General features: G+C 41.1%; 1 protein-coding gene across 1 annotated transcript in view; it reads right to left on the bottom strand.

The window, feature by feature from the left end:
- Nucleotides 1-24,117, bottom strand: part of sorcs1 (sortilin-related VPS10 domain containing receptor 1) — a 185,597-nt gene that overhangs the window by 27,748 nt on the left and 133,732 nt on the right. The window contains exons 6-16 of the mRNA XM_069676808.1: nucleotides 22,140-22,204; nucleotides 20,695-20,813; nucleotides 20,396-20,485; nucleotides 17,900-18,079; nucleotides 15,982-16,128; nucleotides 13,649-13,751; nucleotides 8,874-8,950; nucleotides 6,974-7,065; nucleotides 6,496-6,603; nucleotides 3,517-3,634; nucleotides 1,163-1,296 (exon numbers count right to left, since the gene is read on the bottom strand). Of these exons, the coding sequence (XP_069532909.1) occupies nucleotides 1,163-1,296; nucleotides 3,517-3,634; nucleotides 6,496-6,603; nucleotides 6,974-7,065; nucleotides 8,874-8,950; nucleotides 13,649-13,751; nucleotides 15,982-16,128; nucleotides 17,900-18,079; nucleotides 20,396-20,485; nucleotides 20,695-20,813; nucleotides 22,140-22,204 (1,233 nt within the window). The remainder of the gene's footprint in view (nucleotides 1-1,162; nucleotides 1,297-3,516; nucleotides 3,635-6,495; nucleotides 6,604-6,973; nucleotides 7,066-8,873; nucleotides 8,951-13,648; nucleotides 13,752-15,981; nucleotides 16,129-17,899; nucleotides 18,080-20,395; nucleotides 20,486-20,694; nucleotides 20,814-22,139; nucleotides 22,205-24,117) is intronic.

Here is a 24,117-nt window from a genome sequence, read left to right as displayed (position 1 = left end):
TTAAGTTTTAATGACAGCAACATTCCAAGTGTGCAGTTTGAGTGATGTTGCTTGGTGCACATATTGGATATTTTCCTGCACATTTTCATTCATTCATAGCCTAAGAACAGTATACTACGTACATTTATACTAATGTGTTACTATGTAGTACTTGGGACACAGTGTTTGTCCTAAGGTTAAATGACATTGCTCTTTAAAAAGGCATAACCAAAACTTTGTTTCTTACTTTGCTATTCTGAACAGAAAAACCAAACAAGCAAGATTTAAAATGCATGCTGAAAGATTTAGATGTGGGGAATTCTTGTTACACGCTTATTCCAACCAGACTTGGAAACTAACAAGACACAGAACAGTTGTTCCATGTGGAGGGAGACATACTGGTTTAATGTTAACACAAAATGTAAAATTCATCACAGATTTAGGCTGCAGTAGCTCATTTAAAGGAGAAAACTATGGCACTCTTAAGATAACGTTTGGGGGGGTTTAGAAGTGACACATTAAAAAAACTGTGTGCACTGCAGCGTGTACAGCTCTTGTTGGGACTCGCGTGAATGCAGGAGCATGGATGTGGCGATGGCGCGGTGGAGAGAAGCAGTATGTGGACACTGTTGGATGGACATTTATGTTTGAAGGACATTAGGCAGTGGTACAGTAGACATCATGTTAATTTGCCCAACATGTCAAGTTAATACAAGAATTTGTTTATTTTTATTATTTATGTCCTTCTATTGTCTATTCCCAAGTGTAGGTCAAGATCCAAAAACCCTGGATCCTACATTTGCCATGAGTAAGCTACAGTGCGTCCCCCTATTAGTTCCTCCTTCAGGCTAGGTCAGGCCCCATGCTAACGCTAACTGGGTCTCTATCCTCATGGATATGCACTGGGTCAGGTCCACCTCTGACAAAAATGGGCCTATGTGTTCCCAAAAGTGTTTTGGTCCAATGGGATCTCAGAAAACAAATTCCCTTGGTTCATTATGGATTGGGTCTTTGATATCGGATCTAAGGTTCTGATAAGACCCTAAAGACCCTGAAAGACCTCTATTACAGAGCCAAAGAATACATGACACAGCCATATTCACATACTAAGCTGTACTTAGTGACTGACTGGTAAACGGACTTTGCATGGATGGTTAAAAAAACAATAGAAAAGTATGCTCACCATTCAAAGTCAGCCTCTGTACAGTCGCAGGGGCCCGACGTCATCGCCACAGAGTATGTCTTTCCCATAACACACCTGGACGTGGGCTTCAGCTTCCGGTAGATTCTTTTCACTCCCATGAGGCACGGCTCGCCCTACGGAGCCGATTTCAACAGAGAGGGAAGTCACACAGAGAGAGTTTAAAAAGTGAGCTGCTTTTGTAACTTGCCACCATAAATAATTTACGCGATGCAACCAAGCATGAGTGCATCACAGGGTGTGTGAAAAGCACCGCTGCCTTACTTCAGCGTGTTGTGCATTCCTGTTCAGCGAATATTTACGGGATTTGTGCTGTGTGGTGTGCTAAACTCAACAACTGTTCTACCCTTGCAAGTGTCACACCCGAGAATGTGCTGCATGAGTTCTTTTTCAGAGAATTTCTTTTTTAGATTTTCAGACGGACGAATAAGAAGGAGCTTCAGTAGCAAAAGCTGCCAGCACCCAATCCATTTTTAGCAGCGTATCTATGTGTTGGAAGTGAGTCTAAAATCAGTCAGAGTAAAAAAAGATGAAAGGATAACACAAGTCTGTTTCACTGCATCCTCCACTAAACTGCTGCTGTTTCCATTACCAGAACATTCTGTCTTTGTGCATTAGGTGTCACTAGTGAGATGCTTAGAAATCTGGCTGTATCCAGAAATAGACTCACAGCTCCTGAAATTGTCCTCAACTCCCTCATTGATCCTAAGCACAAACACTGCCCTTTGTCTTGAGGTAGTGTTCAGCTTATTTTGCAGCATACTTGTACCTACAGGACGTCTGCATTTAGGCAGGTTATCCCTGTAATTGGCTTGGACTCTTGTCATCTTCCATGCTATATGTTTTGATCATCAGTCTGCTCGGAGCATATGGTTGACTAAACCAATAACAGAACTGGGCCGTGAATAAAGGCGTGCTCTAAGTCTCTGGCTCGGCTTCAGGCCTGGACAGGTTGAGGGGTTTGGGGGGAGGTTTAATGTATGCAGGGTCGGGGGGAGTAGGGTTGGTTAATGGAGCACTCGGAGCATCAGAAGGATCTTGGGAGAATCTGCATAAGTGCTCTTGGTACCGAGAGACGTCCGGTTTTACTTCCAATTACTCCACAGCCAGGCTAAAAGCAGAGCTGGTCAGCCCGTGATCACACATTACCCCGGCGATGTAGCCTGGCTTCTGATCAAGGAATGCTGATTAAGCCAAATTCTGCACTTATCAAACTTTTGGTGGCGCTGTTTAAGAGATCACAAGCTCGACAAACTTCAGATGATTTGACTTTTCATGGAGAGACAACTTATTCTAAAAAAGATAATATCTCCTGTACTCAAAACTTTAATCCTCTTTGGGCATTTTGTTTATGCAGCAGAATGAAGGTGTGTCAATATGCTGAGTGCTGACATAAGATAAATAAGCCGAGCCTGATATCAGCCCCTTTGTGTTACCTTGAGCACTATATTTACTTTCTTCAATCACACCTGCCAAAACTCTATGTGTTCTCTTCAGTGCCCTCAGGCATTCTCAAAAGAAACAAAAATGGTGATCCATTTCACATACAAGACTTTTTGTTCTGTTTGTTTTTGGTATTTATACCATAGGTTGCACTAAAAATCACTTTTGAGTATCTGTTATAGGAACAAAGCTAAAGTTATCCTGCACTGGGTACAGGCAGCAGCCCAAGGTGCGTCCGTGTAGGCTGATGTTTAAAAGCAGTTCTTGGGAAAGTCAAAGATCTTTGGTTCCAGATCATCTATAGTGAGCATCTAACAATATAAAATCTAATCTGGTATTTACTTAGTTTACCACTTTTTAATTACATTGATCATAACGTTAGGCATAATCAAGAGATAAAAATGTACCCCTGTTTATACATAGAAAAATATAAAATGCATTAATTGCACTCTACGATGCTCCTTTGACCAAATATACGTCACTGAGAAATCAACCGTCCACAGCAGCTTTGTAAAGATGACGGAGGTAGATGACACAACTCTACTGGCCTTTTCATTTCTTTTTCTTTTTATCTCTCAGAGAGAACAACAATTTCTGTGATTGCTTAAATAGTGGATTACTTCCACTTGCTCCCTACCCCTCCCGTACTCGTTGTGAGTAAAGACCCACACGATCTGCAGAGAAACACGCACATGCAGACGTCCTCTGGTACAAAGAATAAAGTACAAATACGATGAGGGAGTAAGGAATAGCCATCTAAAAATGGAGTAATGAAGACTCTGTAACACTACCTGAGATGTGATGGTTCTCATAAAAATGATTGATGTATGAGATTCATTTCCGATAATTAAAAACAAAGCCTGTAATCAGTGATGATGCTAAAATGAGTGTACCTGGTTGTGTAGGTGCCACGTCTGATAATCCGCCTCTGTACACCTCCTGTTGAAGATGGACCTGAAGTCTATTTTCACCAGCTGCCACTCAGAGCGGTGACTGACGTGGCCGAATATCCTGGAAAAAAGACACACAGAGAATTATGCTTAGAAATGTTGTTCAAGGATTTGGATGGTGATAGTCTGTTTTTTCTTATGGTCAATAAATTCATCAAAACCAAAAATGAACAATAACGCATCCTCCTCCTCTGTGACAGACACCTCCATCATCTCATCATCATTTACATCCCATGTTTTCTGTTGTTGTTTTCTTATCAATAAGCAGCACTGTTGCACTGGCTGAAATGTTCCTTTACGATAAGCATAGTGTTGCAGAGGAGTAAAGGTTTCTAGAAGCTGTGGAAACATTTTCTATGACTAAGGCACGTTATTCAACATCTTTGTGCATGCATAATTGCCAGCTAAGATTATATTACCAACATTTTTTTTTGGCATAGCATAATGTTAGTGATAACGAACACTCCTGGCAGGCTCATGCCTCTGTTAGCTAACAGTAGCCAAGCTAGCTAAGTAAAATTCATGTGATGAGAGCTCTACAGCAACCACAGTGTCTTTTAAGAGGTTATTCTGCCTTTCTTTTTTGTAAAAAAGTTAATCAGCTAAAAGTATAATAAGTAGTATTGTTCCTTGCATTTTGTCAACAACACATTCAAACTGGGCCCCTCCTCCTGGGCTCTTCGTCACCAGAAGCTCACTCTCACTCTCTCATGCGAGAACACGCCCACCCCGCCGAGCTAACACCGACAGCATCACGGTTACCTTTGCGCTAGTTTGAGCCACCGACCTGTCCAACAGAAAGAAGGCTAACTCTGCATCGCTCTTTTGCCATGTTTGGTCTGAATGGGGCTCAGTTGATAATTTGAACCACTCCCCCACTCACCTCTACGCTGTGATTGGCTCAGAGAGCCACAACAGCACCCCTCCTGAAAACGTCCCATGCAAAGCAAAACAACAGAATAGATGCAGAGGGAAGGGTCTCACAAGGGTCTGCACACACACTCACCAACACACATGTATAGAGGGGCCCATAAGTGATGATTTATATTATATTATATTTGTAAAAGTCTATATTTTATTTCGTCGGAAAATCCCACTTATAATACCTTTAAAGAGAGTTAAAAGATTCAGAAAAAAAGAAATAAGTTGAACTTGAGATATTTAAGACATATTTATGTAAAACGTTATATTTGTATCTGTAAGAGTGTTTGTTAAAGATTAAGTCTTATGTAGGAACAAATGGGCAAATGGGTTTCCATGTTTGTTAGCAACACTTGCAGAGACTGGAATAGCAGCCGCTTAGCTCCGCCTACCCTCTCTGGCAGACCAACCGTTGCTGGATGATGGAAAACACCCAGTCTGTAAAAATACTATATACTGCAAATGCAAAGGCTTTCATCAGTGGGCCATGGGCTCAATCACCATTGTGTTACTTCATTAGTCGATAGATAGTGACTTAACAGACATTTATTTAAATGAAGATTATTACTTTAAATATGCCACACACCTTCAGACTCAGGCGATTATAGACCTGCACTTCTTTGTACACATGAGCAGTGATAGTAAGAGTTAAATAACAAGATATCCTTGGTGCATTCTCACCTCCTCATCCACCTACACTTATAGAAATTGTAGGATGCTCCAATTCTGATATGTTAGAAAGGTGAGGGGGGCGAGTTATTCAATGGAGCACACTGATACCAAAGAAATACAAATAAAAATGCCAAACTTGCATCCATACATCTGATGTTTTCTGTTTTGTTGTTGTTGTTTTGTAAAGCAAGTTTGAACTGATATGACGTTAATCATAATGAATATCCTTATTCTTCTCAGTGGTCTAAACAAAGCAGAATCCAAGGTTATGAGACTAACCAGATAAATATTCCATCTCCAGCTAAATTGAGTGGATGTGTTCCTCGGCACTGACCCGCTCACCATTCATACCACAACATATTAATCACAATCAATCTGTCAATTAGCTCTGGAGGCACTCAACCATGACAGGCACTTACTGTAAAAATGAGTACAAATTGATAAGAAAACAGTGCATGATGCTCTTATGAAAAGTAATGGTGCGTTTGCAAGCTGAGAGGCTCAATGCTGGAGAACTTATTCTCTGTGCAAACCTGCAGGCATTGTCTTTTCACTGCCCCTTTCCCCTCCAACTCTCCTTTTTTTCCTTGAGACTATTGCTGTACACTTTCCTCTCCTCTCTCTCTTCCTCTCCGTCTCTCCAGCTGTGCCCTATCACTCTCCTGTAGAGCTGACTACTGAGCCGACTGTCAGTCTGTCATTTGTGGCAGATGTCATGAAACATTGATGTAATGGCTGTGGAAACCCTTTGCTGACGCATCCCCCAGTCCCCAAATCTTTCTCCTGCAATAAGGGAGCAGGGCCGTGTCATACCGTATGCATGCACCCCAGCTCTGGGCAATTCTAATGATAAATGTGAAAGAACACAAAAGGAATGTTCATAAATCTGGTTTCTGAGGACACGGCGAATCGCACTCACAGCTCTTCCCAATTTCCAATGCCGTTAAAACTTTTTTAAAGCAAAGTTTCTTGTCTGTTTTCTCAGGAATTTTTTTGATCATTTTGAGCATTTTTGATTCATGTTCTTCAAATGGACAGTCACGCTGTCGCTGGCTGCCAAAGCACTGATCTCCTGTGATCATAATGTGGAGACAGCCAGTTTTGATGTTGGCTAGACCTTGGGAGAAATCTTTCTTATTCATGAAAAGGGAAACAGTCAGACAGTCAGGAATGCTGAATAGTGCAGGCTTAGATATAGATAGAAAAAGAAGCAACGGCTCGGGTTAAGAGCGCGCACACACACAGAGAGAGAGAGAGAGAGAGGGGCTATTTGTTGTATCTTTGATTTTTGGTGTGATTGATAGATTTCCTGGTTGACAAATCACTCACGTCATGATGAGCGTCTCCTCCCCGGGCTCTCCCAGCACGCCGTCCACGAACAGAGGACTGTTGGTGAAGCTGTACTTGCTCCACTGGCGTCCTTCGTCAAAGCTCAACCTGGGAACACAAACAGCCGTCACACACAAGGCGCCAACGCTAACATCCCGATTGTGTGCACAAGCTAATGACCCTGAGAGTTGTCTAACATCTTTATTTCATATTCCGTGCAGGGCTGAGGCGCTCTGCTCACTGAACACTGATCAGCAGAGCCAGACTCATTATGGCTTCAAACACAGAAAGGTGAAATTGAATGACAATTGTCAAAACAGACTTCTCCATGGCTGCTGGGTTTTTCTAGCCAGAATAATATCATACCCAGTCTGAAGACAAACTCATTTGCCTTTGTTTGACTAACTTAAGACTTGGAGCTTCCTCTGAGAGAATTAGTCACGCTGTGACAAATGGCGTCTCTGTCGTAATGACTCACCACAGGTGTCGGATGGGAAGCGGAGTGTGTCTTATTGCGACTAAGGCTCCTCCTTGGTCGAGATACAGCACTGCATACTCCTCATTGAAGATCTTCAGGGAGACAGAAAAGAGAGAGGGCTCACTCTGCAGTGGCTTGTTACCCGCGTACATGTCCAGCACATGTCTGCACACACCCACGCTGTATCATTAAAGGAAGCAAAGTAATAATTCACCTCGCACACATAAAATATACACCAGTTAGAACTTGCTTCATCAGCTTCTGAGTAATTATTTTTATTGCTGTGTTGAATTAGACTCAAGTCCCATAAATTAAAAACGATATGATCCAGCGAGGTAAGAGGGCATCCACAGGCGCTGCACTGAATCAAATCACTCTTAAGATTTCATTTGATTATCGACCTTAAAAAAGGCGGCTAGTTTATGAGGATTAAAAGCCTGTGTGATAAAACCAGAGAGAGTGAGGAAGAGGAAGAGGAGGAAGAGGAAGAGGATATTTTCAGTGAGAGGATGGCAAGTAAGTCAGTTCGTAGTGTTCCAGATGGCATGTGGGTGGGATTCAACTGGGCTCATCAGTTGTCAGGTGCAAGTGAGTCAGTAATATAAATAATGTAACGTATTTTCTGCAATGCATGTATAAATATTTGTAGGAAGCTGATCTCCAAAAAATGACTAATTGACACTTGAATTTTTGCAAAATATTGGAATATCAAATTTGATAAATGCATCTTTACAATCAAGGTTGTAGTTTGCAGCATTTGATTATAGTAAGTTGTGTTACTTATATTTTTTGTCGCCCCATTAACACATCTTTGGTTGTGATTTGGCGCTATACAAGTCAAATTTCATTGATTGATTGACATATGCAAGAGCATGCAGAATATGAGAAAGACCTTTTAATATAATACACTTTAGTACAACACCACGACCCACTGTGATGTGACTTCAGTGATAATACATAATAATACATAATGCATAAGTTTTAGTAAGTGTAGATTTAATGGTAGAGCTGCAGTATTTGACCACAACAGATGTGTTTTTATCTGTGTGTCAAATGTTGCCTTTTTTGTGATTACATTTTTAAGTGGCCCATACATTAGTGTTTATTTCACCAGTTTGTCTGGGGCAATATGTACGTGTTTATTTAGGCTAAAATTAAGCCAGGTATGAAACACATGGATAGTGTCTAGTTAAATACTGAGCCTAGCTTGCTAACTTCCACACACTTAACAGCACGATGGGTCCTCCTAAGGGATGCAAGATAATATTGACATCATTGATATCAGTCAATAAGCCAGAATAAATACGTCTGCTGATACAGTAGGCTGATATGTTGACACTGATTTATGCTCACAGGCTGCAAGCTGTTGACTACAAACATGATCCGAATCCATGCAAAACACACACGGAGTAGTTGGCATGCATGCAACTACAAAATGTTACATTAAATTAAATGTTGCTTTTTTTCTTACTTGCCCATTAAGTGTGTACATTTTGAATGTAGTAATACCTGTATATAGTAATATAATATAGCCAATATAGTGCAATCCTTCTACCACATGTTCAATGTTGTAAAGGGGGACAACTGACAGTTAACAGTTAACACAGTGTGGGCTTGTTGAAAAAGGTGAACATTTTCCGGTATCAATGTTTGTAGGACTCTCTGACACTCTCCTGTCAGCAGCGGACCACAGAATTTGTCTCCTTGCAACATTGGCTCTCACTTGTAAGACAACTGCCGACTGGGAAATGTCCGGCTCTCTGTTTTATCATCTTATGAAGAATTCAAACATTTGTTTCATAGCTACATTGTCATGATAATTTCTACAGGAAGAGCGAGGGAGAATTCCATGTCATTTCAACTTTAACTGTAGGACATTATACAACAAAAGTACCCTCACCTGTCTCCATGTGTTCCCTGCGTCCGAGGTGATGAACACACTGACGTTGCCGGTTGTCAGCTCTGAGCCAATTGAGCCTGGAGGCGAGGCGGGGATTCACAGAACAGATAGAGGACAAACCACAGTAAGTGCTTCAGCTGGAAACTGCATAATGCAGTCAAAGATCAAACAAAGCCCAAATTTCATAAAGATCCTTTTGACTGGCGGTGGTGATACAGCAGGAGTGCTTCTGCCTGCAGCTGCAGACTGGGGCTCTAATTACAGTGTTCCACAAGAGCTACTGTTACTGTGCAGGGCCACACTTCCCTATACGCCTAAATTAACCAATGAATCAAGATTATTGTCATATTTTAGCAGTTCTGACCATATTAGGTAGAGTTTTCATAATGTAGTGCAGAATGCTGTAATTTCTTTAATTTAGCCTGTAATTTGTGCTTGGTGGTTAAATACCAGACGGACTCTCTGCAATTAAATTCAGATGAAAAATTTAAATAATCATTTTGCAGCTGTGCTGTAGAGAACTTTACTTCACTTGGCATACACTTAAGCTTTTCTACAGCAGGAACATTACCCAGGAACTAGGAACCTTTTGAGGAACCCTGTGCATTTCCATATCAGGTACAAGGGTCTAAATTTAGTTCCAGGGTAGTTGACTTACCCCCTAAAAGTCCCTGCTCGGGGGGGGGACCTGCAGTGTTGATCGTTTCTGATTGGTGCAGCGTTTTATTTTACCTGCTAGGGCTGCACAATATTGGAAAAAACATACATAGAGATATTTTCTTGTTTGATCTGCAATATTTATTGTGATATTTAAAAAATGGCCTACAGGAAATAATACCAGACTAATGCAGTGTGTTTTCATGTCCATATAAACAATTAATCACATTTCAAATTTATTTGGGATTAGCCACAGCATAAACCAGCACCGGGACGAGGTGCGGCTGTTACAGGAAACATAGAAGGACAGTTCGTGGAGAGGAAGTGCCGCAGAGTGGAAGTGCCGCAAAGTGTTTACTCTTAGTGGTTACACCCGTAGCACACACGCGGCGTGAGGTTTTGTGTGCCAACAGGAGGTAGGAGATGCTATTTGCAATGCAATAAAGCAGGATCAAAAAGAGCACAAGTTAATCTCCTCCATGCTAACAGGCTAACTGTAGTGTCGCACAAATGATGATACCTGCCCATTCGTCACGTTTTATGGTGTCGTCTTTGTTGTATGGCCTTCATCTTCTTCTTACCGCCACCTAATGGACTGGTGGTGTAGTGCAGTTATTTTTATTGCTTCTGCCATATGTCATTAGCCTGATTTGTATAATCTTCCTGGGACTTTAGGCTGCTGTGAAAACGCAAACAACAAGGGCCACAGGAACCATTTAGTTCCTTGAAAATAAGTTTCTGGAACTAGAAGTTCCTGGTACTTTTGGATGAAAAGCTGTTCAGACTGTCTGGATTTTTTAAATGAGGTTGTATGAGGTACTTCTCAATAGTCAGTGTATTACCTGTAGATGTAAGTCAGCAGGTTCCCTGTTTGGAAAGGCCAGCCCAAGTACAAAAGCTAAGCTATTTTCCCAACTTAGCTTTCGTGGCTCTGAGTCTTAACTCAAAAAAAGGCCAACCTAAAAGAATCAGTGTCCAGTATTTTGAATATATTCAACTTCAACATGTCATTAGACAGCCCTTTCCTGTCCAGACATCTGTATTCTTACCCACGCTGCACGCTGTGTCAGATCAGCTGTTCATTTATTCATTTAACGCCGTCTTTCCTGATGGTTACAGCAGTGCTCTTATCAGTGAGACTTATTAGTATGAACAACCCACCAACTTCAAAATCTGTGAAATGTGAAGGTTGAGCAGTTTAGCCTGCCAAGTCACTCTCTGACCTGAACAGCTGATGTGATACAGGGAGCAGCATGAGAAGGAACACAGACCTTGTACAGTTACAAATCATTGCCTAAGAAGTCTGACAGCAAAGTGAGGCAGTGAAAATATTCAAAATATAGCCTAAACGTGCACTGATTGATTAGACGGGGCTTCGTCATGACAAGCTTGATTAGGTTATTCCAAAACCTGTCAACAGTGTCACATAGCTTAGCTTAGCTTAGCTTAGCTTGGTTTAGCTTAGCTTAGGTTAGCTTAGCTTAGCATGTCGGTCCTCGGGTTGGCTTCTCAAGCTCGGTAAGTATTAAACCACTCCCTCAAAAACTCCAAACTATCACTTTGGTTCTATATAAATAAAGACATTTTGCAGTCCTTTACCTTCAACAAACACACTCAAACCAAATGCATTTTAATCCCAGAGAAACAGCTCTGACTGCTAGCTGCTCCAGCCTCCCTGTATCTCTCTCCCTGACTGTCACACCAGAAACATCCAGTGTATCCTATGGCCGTCCAAATGTCATTGAACAGTAGTTTCACACAAACTTTCATTTCAAAGTCTACATTGGCCACATATTGGCTTTGCATTTCAGGACTCTTCTTGTCGTCTATGCCGACCGACATTGAAGAGGAGTGACATTGACTCCTGTCCCCTGGAGTATCCCATCTTTACTGACAGCCAAGAGAGTTTTTCTGAGCTGGACTTTGTTTGAATTATTAGCATAAGGAGGTCTCAGCAGATTTTGTACAGGTAATGGAAAGTGATAGAATAGAAGATTTGAGCTGTGGAGTTTGTAAAAAAGTTTTTCCTGGTTTTCCTTTAGTCTCTGCAGAACTCATGATGGTTTTCTGACCAAAGGACGTTCTGTTTTTTTTCTCTGTTTCACCTTAATGGTTACATTTGCAAGTAAACTATTTTTTGTCAAACCAAATTAAAATATAATAAAATGACCTTAAAAGTTGCTCAGTCCATTCAATCCTTTCATTATCTCTGCCAATTTATGCTGTGCAGAGTTGTAATGGGCTAGGCTGGAGCTGTGAGTTACTGTAATTTATCACACAGAAGAAGTGGAATCTATGCCAGCTCACATTAGATAAGAAGTGTAGTCTGTAACAGGGCTGACACTTGAAGAGAGACATTAACACCCACATTCACCCCTTGTCACAATTTGGAGTCCAAACCTGCATGTCTTTGGCGTGGGGAGTAAAACTGGAAACCTGTGAAACTATTCTCCAGATTAAAACCCCAGATTTTTTTTTTGTTTTTTTGGAGATTGAAACAGAAGTGGGTGAAAGGAGACAGATTGTATTTATTTATCAGTGGATTTACTACCTATGTTAAACATTTATCTTATGAGTTTATGGTCCAACCGCTATTTCCAAGTCTTCATCAATACAGCGTGATGCTCATTTTCTAAATCCCCACAGTAAAGTCGACAATAAATGGAGGTATTCGTCAAGGCGTGGCTACCTTGTGACGGACAAGTTGCTACCATGGCAACCTCTCACCCAGAATAGAGGTGCAACAATGAGTTTCCACGCTCTTAAGCTTTTAAACAGTAGTCCAAGAAGCAATAGTGCATGTAACAGCCGCTACGTTAACTTCTTATCAACAGTCCATTAGTTGAAACCTGAACCCAGAAGAAGCTCTCTGTCCCTGTCAGTCCTGCAATGTTACTGTATCCCCAGATTTCACCAATGAAGTTGTTGAGTCAAATGTTACAACAAGCGATGGGAATGATGGCCAGAACTACCAAAAACAGGAAGCGTGTAAAAGAACTGAATTTTTTCACAAGACTGGGCCTACATTCTCAAGTGAAGCATGAGAAGTGTTTGTTACAAGCTTCCTTACAAAACAGTATCAGATCATGTTCATTTCGGCCATTTTATATGTTGGATCACATCAGACATCAAACCAAATCAGTCGAGTGTTGTATTCCCACATCCCTGGAACCTGTTTCATTCGCAGCGTTTCACAAAGGTCCAGACACCAACACTACATGCGTAAGCTTGGCCTTCTCCAGATGCCTGAGGCGTGTGCCGATGTGTTATTGACAGTGCTGGTTCATGCGGGAGTAAATATCACTGAGGTGTGAATACACCTGGGGGCCTGCTGAACTCATATTCCTTCACTTCTTTGTTTTCTTCCCACTGAGTCAATGAGTCTCAGTGCTTTCTCTCCTGTGTGCACAGGAACAATGATGCTCTTAGGGCTAAACTGGAGACTTCTTTTATATATGTGGTGCTCTGGCTTTCTGTTGTGTAATTCAGCCCTGTGCAAAGGTGAGGTGACACAGGGACAAACAGAGTGCAAAAACCTGCAAACAGACGATGAGTTGGATCTGCAGTGGTATGTTGAAAACATCACCGCACTGAAATGTTGTGTGCCAAGTTTTTCAACTAACTGAAAGAGGCAGATTTCTTTGGTCTTTGTCTGACTAAGTGACTTTTGTGGTCTTTGTCTCTCCCAGTTAGCAAAACAATATTTGATGTACCCATTAATGGAGGAAAGAAACTCCCCAAAATGTTGATACCCCAATGGATTGGAATGCTAACAAAGAAACAACTCAAAGAAACCCAGAGGGTTTTTTAAGGCTCCTTCGTTGTCCTTTGCTGAAATGTAAGCACACCATGCATTAAAGAATGAATTTCACCATTGTTCTTTCTCTTATCTGACTTGTTTCCTGCTTTTTTTCCCTCCAAAAATGCAATTGGTTCTTATCCAGTTGGTTTAAATAAAAACTATTGTGCATCTGCTTTATTTATATATATGAATAGATTAAAAAAAGTTAAGGGGGGTTTTAACAGGGTGTCTGTTTTTAAAGAAAACCCTTCAGAGCTGCAAGAGGTAAGACAGTAGAAACCAGTATGTCACTCAGCAGAGATTCCCTCTCACCCACCTGACGCAACAATGATCCCCGGCGACGAGTCCCTGCTGGCAATGTTTCCAGATGTGTAGGGATTTGCAGACACGTGGAGATGGAGATGTAATGAGCAGTATGGCTGCAGAAAAGAAATCACAAAGTCAATTATCAGAGCGATCGAGCCGAGCCAACAGTGTCAGTTAAAACCTTCAAAAGACGCTTCTGCATGAAGCGGTTGCTGCATCGACTCGGGTGCACCTCCCTCCCAAGTTTGATCACAAACAGCATTTCCCCATTGGCTGGCCTCACCATTAATTTTGATTGGGTTAACCTTTACCGACACAATTCTCATTACGACCCAGCAAAATGCCAGTGGTGCAGGCCATGTTGTGACGGGCTGTTTGGAGGTTTATTAAAACTCTGACATTTCCTGACAAATGACTGTATAATATGGAGAGAAGGCAAAGCATGCCGATGAATTGCTAATTGGAATATCAAAAAATGGTGATTACTTTTTACATAAAGTCACATTAAGAGAAAATGTGCTAATGCGCCTTGCAGATAAAGCCATAAAAAGGATGTAACAGTAATTACAACCATGAAATCGACTCTGTCATCTTAGTCTGATTACTTTTGCATTGAAGCACATATTAAAGAAGTGATTGACATAAGAGAGCTTCACTGACAAACAGCCATCTGCAGCTTCTGTAGTTAGACCAATGGATCAATGCACACATTAGTATTTTATGTTATGATACGTCATCTTTTGGAGGATTTACAAATGCTTCTTATCCCGAGAATCCGTACATCCTATGTTAAAGGTAGTGGAAGTCAAGGAATCACAACCGTTGATAAAAGTATTGAAATTGTTTTTGAATTAAAAAACAGAAATCTGACATATTTATATCAGAGATGGTTTAATAATACATAAAACATATTCATCCAAAATCATGCTGAAAGTGAAACGTGTACAGAATATTTCCTTACAGCCAATAAGATATTTGCACTCTTGACACATTTACATTTTTATAAGCAGAGTGCAAAGTAACTGTATAGTTTAATCTGCAATATAAATGTAGTCTCTGCATTGGTACTTTTATTTATAGTGATGCTCTCTCTCCAAAATGTCTTTCATGAAGTGCTTCATGAAATCAGTAAAACCTAAAGCTTCCCGAGTATAAGCTCTCGCTATTTTGTTTTTAAAGACCAACTGAAGCATAATCATGCAAACAACTAATACACACTGCCACATCACAGCTGCCCCCTTCCATCCACTGACACACTGCACTTTACATCATGTAATGTCATCTTCAGTAAAACGTACAGGAGCGAGAAGCCTTTGCTTTGTGTTGCAAAAAAATTATAAATGTTTTACCTTTTGCAGTTATTTATTTTGGATCAATTTGAACAGAACTGTGCAAACAGAAATCTCCCATGTCCAGTTCACGGCGGCCTACATGTTATCACTAGTTTTACTCTGCATGTAAGGAAATATAATGACATCACCGATGAAATATGTTTATCTCTGCACCTTTGCACTGTTCATTGACTATTGTTGTTATTTTTTAATAATGTATGTATGTATATTTACATATATGTATATATCAATACTTTGTAATACATATTTGTATCCATATATTTGTATATAAGCCTGTATAAAGTAGTTTTAGTTTTTAGTGTCTAAGTGTCTGTTACCTTGTCTAACCTGTCCTTGTTTTAAGTGATGTCAGTTTGTGTCTGTACATAGAGAGTAAAGAAAATACCGGAGTCAAATTCCTTGTATGTGCCGACATACTTGGCCAATAAAACCGATTCTGATTCTGAAAGTACAACGTTATGATGTGAAAGATGTAAGTCTTAGCTTTCAGCTTCAAAATGAATAAAGGCTTTAGCTTTTGTAGTTTTCATTCTAGATTCTTAAAAACTGCATCACGCCAAAGCAACATTCTCCTGCAGCCACCCAGAGCTCTGTGTTTAAAGGGTTAAAAAGACAAAGTTAGGATCTTTGCTTTATTTGTCCTAACTTTGGTTTTTGAGTGATAACACAGCTCGACTATGAGAAGCACTCGACTCTGAGATTCTTTCAGGAGGAAAGAAAGATGAAAAAAGAATTCTCTGCGTCTCTGTCTGACACCTCTTTCTCTCTGTTTCTTAAATGGGAGGTCAGCTTATTGGACTGAATCAAAATGGCTGACCTTTCAGCTCAGCAGCCTCAGAGCACTCAGCTTTGACGGGCGCTGCTCTTTCCGAGCGCGGCCCCTCATTGCTGCTGGGATCAGTCAACTCCTGTCAAGGCCTTTCTTTGATGGAAGCACACAAATAAAAAACACGTATGAACGCGGCGGACTCACAGATACCCAGACACTCACCAGCACACAGTGAACGCTGTTGCCCCTCAGGTCTTTGCTCGGGGCCTGCAGTAACCTCCAGTCTCTGCCTCTGTTGTAGGTGATGTGTGTCTTCACTTGGTTGTCTGTCTTTTTGTTGGCAAGGAACATCCCCTTTATTCCTGCTACCTGGGAAATTAGGAAGAGAAATCATGAAAACAGATGTAAGCTTCACAAGTTATTCAGCATTTTCATATGTCGAGTCACGTCGCAGAGAGTGAATGCAATGCACGGCGAAGCAAATCACACACCCTGAGGCGATGCAGCCACACACACTTACCTCTTCTGTATTCCGAATACAGCTACAAACACTGAGTGGGAAATGATCGACTGCCAGGGGGACTTTTGAGTAATCAATGTGTGTCTTAAATGAATCTGACTCCTTGTTGCAGGCCCTTAGGAATAGCTCAGGGATACTGAACTGAGTCAGTGACAGTCGCATCAAGCAATGCAACTCCACTTTAGTAATTGACAGATACTTCAATCTCCCTTGGAGGAGAGATTTAGCATATCAGACGTTTTGGGTGGCGACCCCAATCAAGACAGTGGATTTGATTTTATCGCCACAGAGAGACATGAGCAGCATCATCAACAGCTTAATTATTTGATTCACAGATAAAATTGTATCCCACGTTTGGTGCCGATATTTCTTTTTTTAAAAATCACAGCTTTCAGTTCCAGAGGCTCAACATTAGCTCTAAACGTACTTCTTTTTTCTTTTGGCATTAGGTACATTTTGAGTTTTGCAGTTATTCATCAAAGAAAGAAATAATCTCAGCCTCCCAAAAAATCTATATCCCTGGCACAATCTCCCCTTGCCTTTGTTGATGTCAGCACTTTGAAGCTGCTTCATATTCACACAATGTGCTCTGAAGACTGTAGGCCTACAGCAGCTGGGTTCCTTTCCAAAATGACAAAACAAGTATGTTCCATCATCTCTGCCTCCAAGCTCTGAAATATTGATCAGTCTTCATAATAAAGTTGCTGGCTAGGCACTCATCAAGCGGGCCTTTGTATGAAACTGTTTAAAATGGAGAAACTGGCTAAAATAAATATTGCAGACTTGAAAGGAGGTAGAGTCAGGGTGGGGGATGGTAGGCCTCATGGACATAGTACTTTAGTCCTCTTAAAGGAGAAGATTGGTATTTTTTAAACCTGGGCCCTATTTTTTTTTACAAATTTGGGTGTCGAAATGACTCTGGAACAAAAACTTTTGGATTCCACTGACAGGCTCAGATTGTTACTCCAGGTGTCCGACAACTTTAAGGAAATGATCCCTACAAAGATCATCCTTTTTTTAAAGAGTGAGATCCTTTTTGTGAAACCAGAAACAGAAGTCTCGCTCAAGGAGAAGTCTCACTCTGAAATCCCGCGGCTGGTGAGAAGTTAACTGAACAGGACGGTGGAAACGTGAGTTAGAGTTGGAGAGAGGATTTGTTTTGAGGACTGCCAGCAAGAATATATTTCAAAAACCATGGCTGAATATTTACCTGATCGACGATGAAGATGAGGCATTTGAACCACCATCCTGCTCAGATAACTTCTCACCAGCCGCGGGATTTTAGAGCGAGACTTCTGTTTCTGGTTACACAAAAAGGATCTCACTCTTTAAAAAAAGACGATCTTTGTAGGGATAATTTCCGTAATGTTGTCGGACACCTGGAGTAACAATCTGAGCCTGTCAGTGGCAAAAACAAGCACTTTTAGTGGACGTACTTTGATTGGGCGCAGTTGCCCCAGGGGATTATGTTGCGGCTATTGCGGCCGTATCGCGGCTACAGCGGAGGCATCTAATGGATCGATTCCAAAAGTTTTTGTTCTATGAGTCATTTCGACACACAATTTTGTAAAAAAAATATGTCATATAACTTGCTAGAAGAACATTCATTTATTCACTTACCTCATAGAGGTCAACCATGACGTTGCCCTCAAGGCCCATGCTGCTGACCACGTTCTCCAGAGCCAGCGTGTAGTAGACCCCCGACGTGTCCGACACGTACAGGTTATATGTTTCATTCTGGTTCCACTCCTGCACAGCTGCAACCACCCGGTTTTCATCTGTGCTGATCACATGCAGGTCCTGGCAGAAAGGTAACATCAATAAGGATAGGCTTACAGTGATACAAAAAATAACTCTGTCATGTTACACAGTGGTTTGTCCTCTTTTATCCTGTTGTTGTTTTATGTGCAGGCTTTGTGTGACATTTTCTCACCTTGCTCTCGTGCTGTGGTGGTGGGAGAAATGTTTCTTGGTTTACTAAGATGTGTATCAGGAAAGATAAAGATATATGTTGCTACTGGGGATGCAGAGTAATAACGCCCTGTCTTCAGTTTAACAACATATTAATATAATTAAACAACAGCATCAGCTCCAAACATTTGTGCCGATATGACAGGTTGAGAATGTGACGCTTTAATTACAGGCACGAGTAGCCATTAACTACACTGGGTGGCAGAATGCACTTCTAAAAATGAGTGTTTTTGTTATTTTGTTTAGTTAATGTGTACATTTTGGAAAGCATATAAATGGAGAGAGCATATTCATTCAGGTTTTTGTCTTTAAATTGAAATAACAATGAAAACAATATTTAAAAAAGACAGTTCTGTACATATATAATCTTAGTTTTGTTCTCTTTGACGGCACCTATGGCAATAAACGGTACATGCAGGCGCACACTTCCCAGATAACAGTGCTGCATGTACGACGCCCACGGTTGGCTCCGGTTGTAACTCTTGATTTTCCTCGCTGATGGTCACTTTCCTTTTTAGACTGTTTGCTTCATCTGAGCGTCCAATTTGTTTCTTTTTCTTTGGATTTTCACTTATTTTTTAAGTTGTATCTGTAGTCATCCATCTTTTCTTAGTTTGTTCAGCCATAGTAGATTAACGTTTACTTGCAACACTTGCAGAGACCGGAAAAGCAGCCGCTTAGCTCCGCCTACCCTCTCTGGCAGACCAACCACTGCTGGCTGATGGAAAACACGTCACTAACTGGGCGCCGCTTGTGATGTTTTCCACGAAAGTCGCCACAGAAACCCAATCTGTAATACTGCAGATGCAAAGGCTTTCATCAGTGGGCCATAGGCTCAATCACTTTAAACACATCACATCAGGGTTTTGCTTCCATCATTGCAAAATAAAAACTATGCTGCTCATTTTTTTTGTTTTTACAAGACAATTTCTTATGTTTGTAATATTATGTTATTACACACATTGAACTTTCCTTTCCCTTTGGCCACCACAATAGGCATACCAAAATGTTTAATCAACTACAGAAGAAATTTGATGCTCTGTGCAATTGGGTGAAAAATATACGCCTCTATCTGCATCAGCAATCTGCAAAATGAGTTGTCGATATGAACATATCTAATATGTAAAAAATCTAATATTGTGCATTTCTAGTTCTAACAACAAGAAAGTTTCTCTTCGAAAGGGATTGCATAATGGAAAAAAAATATGTGTGTAATAACATAATAATATTATCCTATATAAATGAGTAATTATCTTGTAATAACTAAAAACCAAGCAGCACTATTTTTTTCAATGGTGGCAGCAATACACTGATGGTGTATTTAATGATACCGAGAACTGTTTTTACATTGTTGTCATTGTTATTTAAAACTTAAAGTGAAAAACTTTCTTTTAAATATGATCTTTAAATGCACCTCTTAAAGGTGAACGTGAAGAGCTTTGTTTGTGAAAGCTTTAATTTGCTCTTTAGAATCAAAAACATCCTCTTATCCCGATGAGAAATACACCAACTTTAAGATTTTTCTTGCTCTCCTGCTGGGAATAATCACGCTCAACGATCAGAGGTGCTTGATCTTCTGTGTTCACGTATAATAACTAAGAGGATACTACAATCATTAACACTATGTCAGGTTTATTGGGCAGAGATTATGCAGCTGAGGCCATGCTGTTCGCTTGTGTGCTTCATCTACCTCTGACTGTGCCAGTAACACCTTGCAGTGAGCCGACAGCAACCAGGGCGCCTGGGGCTTGATTGAATAAAACATGTTTAATTGTCAATGGGGACGTGACAAGCGAGGCCGTGCGCACACCAAGCAGCACGGAATAACAATTCTGGATACACTGTGAGAGTTACTTCTGGCCTTGATTTGCCCATAAATAACAAAGGGAGTGTCACGCAGAGCCAGCCATGAATGGGCGCCTCACTGCAACTTTAGCCAGCATACCAAACAGAGCTGCTGGAAGCATTTAATGTGCCTTTGAATACAGATTGCGCTGCACATTCAACTACACTGAAATGGTTTTGTTGTTGGTGACCCATGATTTAAACCATTAGGAAGGATTTGGTAATTATTTGTTAATCATCAGGATGTGATGAGTATCTGTTCATGTTCGCTGAGTTTTAATGAGGCAGAGTTCTTGTTACCTTGGGCAGGGTGTACTTGGGCAGCTTCATGGGTGTAAAGACATCTCTTTTAGCAGACACGTAGTAGATTGGCCGCCCCGCCGTTGACACCTTAAGGTGATGATACCGTTGAGTGAAAAACATTTTGGAGACACATAAAAAACAGATAAAGAATTTTTCACCAGCACAGGGGCCAAGAAAGCTGCACTGATAGCCCCTCTCTGAGAATGACCTTGAAAAATGTCCTGTAAAATCCTCACACTTTCTGCCTCATACACTGCTCTAATGCTTTTCACTGAGCAAACTGGACAATTACCTACCTGGACAAACACATACTCATCTTGCACCACCAGAGAATTGGGGTCAATGTAGCCAGGGAATGGTTTGCCCTTGTTGGCATCCGTGCAGTTCTGCAGCTTGCAGGTGACATACAGTGCCTCTGCTCACACACACACACACACAGAGACACAGATACACACACGTCAAGCAATGGCATCAGCAATGGTATTGGCCAATGAAGAAAGGCAGCCTTCACCCTGAGCTAAGCGGCCTCTTTTGGCTTCCTACATTACTCGTGTCAATAAAGCGGACCCAATAAGGGAGGAGCCGGATGGAAGGGAAGACAGATGACCAGAAAGGCCAATTGCTTTCTTTGCCTTCAATCGCAGCGCCGGGAGGGAGCCTGTCTCCACATGTTAGCCCCTGCCAAATATATGTCGGCTTCCTCCACGTACACATGATCAATAGTGATAGTCTCTGGCTGTGTGACCGTAACATCTGACACTACTGATGTTTGCTATGTGTGTTTGTATTATTGGCTTTCTCAATTGTGTTGGCCACAGAGAGCGTTGGCACTGATACTCTGAAGGCTTCTGGGATGGTGACAGAAACAATAATATTATGGCATTATTACTTTGCAATGTTATTGAATTATACAATATTGAGTGCTCATTTTGTGTGACACTTCAGAAAATCATGTGGCTCAACTGATAAAAAAGGACTGGTTGAAGTCAAAGAGGCAGTGTTTTGTTCTTGTGTAATTGGCTGTGCAAGTATGGTTGTGTTGCGTATTTCGTTGTGTTTTCGTGTCTAGTTGTGTTGTCAGATTTGGTTGTTTTGTTTTTTCCGGTTGTATTATCATATTTGATGTTGTTGTATTTGGATGTGTTGTGGTATCTCGTCAGCTGGTAGAATTTCCCTCCACGCGACCAGTAACTGACTTTTATGTGTAAAATCTTCGGACTTCCTTTACATATACATTTTACAAGCGTACAAGTTTGACAAGTGACAAATATTAACAGTTAAAACAAAGTCTTGACAATGTAAGTATTCAGTTGCCTAAAGAGAAACCAATGTTAATAATGAAATGAAGCAATAATAGAATAAAAGTTTTAAAAAAAAAAGACGTCTCTACAAATTTTGACATCAGACTCAAAAAGCAAATTAAGTCAAATACTATAATACATCAACCCATAATATCCCAGTGGTCATTGTCGTTCAGGAGGATGAGTGATATCTCTATATATGTACGACAACCCCACTGAGCTAAATCACTTGCTTTTAAAAGCATTCTAATATATGCATTACTTTTCTCTCCATTGTCATTGTGTGTCCCCAGACTCGGCCATTTCCGCTGTCCCTTTGCATTACCCCCAGTGGAATTGTCCACACAACTCCCAATTCCTCTCTACTTTAACACAATGCTCACAATACAGTACAAAGACAGGAGAAAATGGAGAGCTGAACTCGGAATTCAATTACTCACGTCCTTCAGAGATGCTGGTTTCCAGGTGGATTAAGCCCGGCTCTTTGTCCAAACCCATTTTCGACCTGAAAGGCAGACAAATGTGTTTCAGGAGCATCACCATTGGTCTTTGCCTTCGGGCAGATGCCACCTACCTGGATAATGACTGACTTGAGAGAATGTATAGTGCAAAGTCAGACACATTAATAACCACAGAGAAGTTCAGTAAAGTGCTATGACAGCTGTGGTAAACATCAGCAGGAATCAGCCGCAGGAATTACTCTGCCTATGTCTTTATTGTGGAAGGCAGTTTAAAGTGTAAGGAAAAAGGACCTCAGGTTTACTGTGCAATTTAAATGTTTAGAGCCTCCGGAAGGTCCTTTTCCCCCCAGACAGATGGGAGAAGATGTTTCCTGACATCATTAGAGAGGAAAAGCCATTGATTTTTCTCGCTACAGTAGGGATGTCCACAGATGGAATAGCATATAATCATTACGGCATTAAATATGTATTAAAAAGACTGGGGGATCAGAGGAGAAGCAAAGACAGCGCACACATCGAGTGGGAGAGAACAGGGAGGTGGAGACACATGGGGGAGAGAAAGAGAAAAAGCGAATGTGTCGACAGGTAGCACACACACACACACACACACACACACACACATGAATGGAGGTAGAAATGAAGGGGGTCTGTGCAAGGGGAATGAGAAGCAGACAGAGTGAGACAGTCAGAGACCACCAAAGCTTCTCATCATTATACATATTGGTAGTATTGGTGATTTCCCAGATGAAACACAGCTGTGAATAGGATGGCCTACTTAATCCGCACCACATTTCCATTTCCACTGAATAATCCATTCAGGTACCCAAGAACAGTGTGAGACAGGCAAAGAATAAGTCTTTGAGTTAGAGGAGCTTTATGGTTTGTTTAAACTTTTCACCGCGCAGTGATGGGAGGCAAAACTCAGCGTCTCAGTCGTGTCTTTGTGAATGTATGACACAGGTTTGGACAGCTGCATAGTCTCTGAAAAGACTAAATGTCAGAACAGGTGGAAAAAATGTGACTTATGAAATGGTGCTTGTCAAAATACAGCATACAAGCCGCTGCAGATGTTTTTGTACCGATTTGTCGTGTCATATGCAAAACATTTCATGGCTGCACACTGACTTAGCTCACAAACTGATTATGACTGAATGTGGTGGAGTTTGTAAAAGTTTGTGCCTTACACAACAGACCTGCGCAGTGCGAGCAAGCACCGCTCAGGTTGACCAAATGCGCTTACAAATCTTCATCTTCTTTACATGTTTGGTGGACACATGCACAGCAGACATAAGCTTCCTCTGCAGCCTCATTACCAGGACTACCACACCTACCACGCAGTCTGCATCCCAAAAATAGATCTCTGACAGCTTCTGCAGCATCAGCCCTCCAGGCTCCCTTCACTCCTGGCTGCCCTGCTTGTTACCCTGACAGTTCCACTGCAGTTTGTTGGGGTGAAGCTTTTTGTTAAATGTTAGTTAGTGTATAGAAGCAGGACATGAGGTTGGACCTGCCCTTTGTGGTGGTGGTGAGATCATTTAGCAGAGAAAAGGATGGTAGATCAGGGAACAATAATGTTAAATTTAACAGTTAAAGGTGATGGGAATCTCCATCTGAAAGAATTCAAACGACGTTGTAACAGTTCCAGATGGACACATAATTTCCCTTTAAAAGCCTCACTTAGGGCAACCAGTAGATTATTTCTTTTCATATAGTTGCATATTCATCTCAAAGGATTATGATACTCTCATTGCACCCAGACATTATTTTTAAGGCTCTCTCCACAGTTGAATCTGTCGGTTACATAATGTAACTGTCTGCCGCAGGGGAGGATCACGCATGTCAGACACATTAATAATGGATGTCTTAAAAACCTCTCTAGCTCATCTGCTCCTCACTTACTGGAAAGACAATGACCCAGACTGACCAGGACATTCGGTGTTAAGGTCATTACATTCAC

Source organism: Semicossyphus pulcher, unplaced genomic scaffold, assembly GCF_022749685.1.
Source record: "Semicossyphus pulcher isolate SPU_LCO1_2020_fin unplaced genomic scaffold, fSemPul1.0.p SCAF_27, whole genome shotgun sequence".
NCBI lineage: Eukaryota > Metazoa > Chordata > Actinopteri > Labriformes > Labridae > Semicossyphus > Semicossyphus pulcher.
Note: the sequence above shows the minus strand (reverse complement) of the source record. Positions and strands in the feature narration are given on the sequence as shown.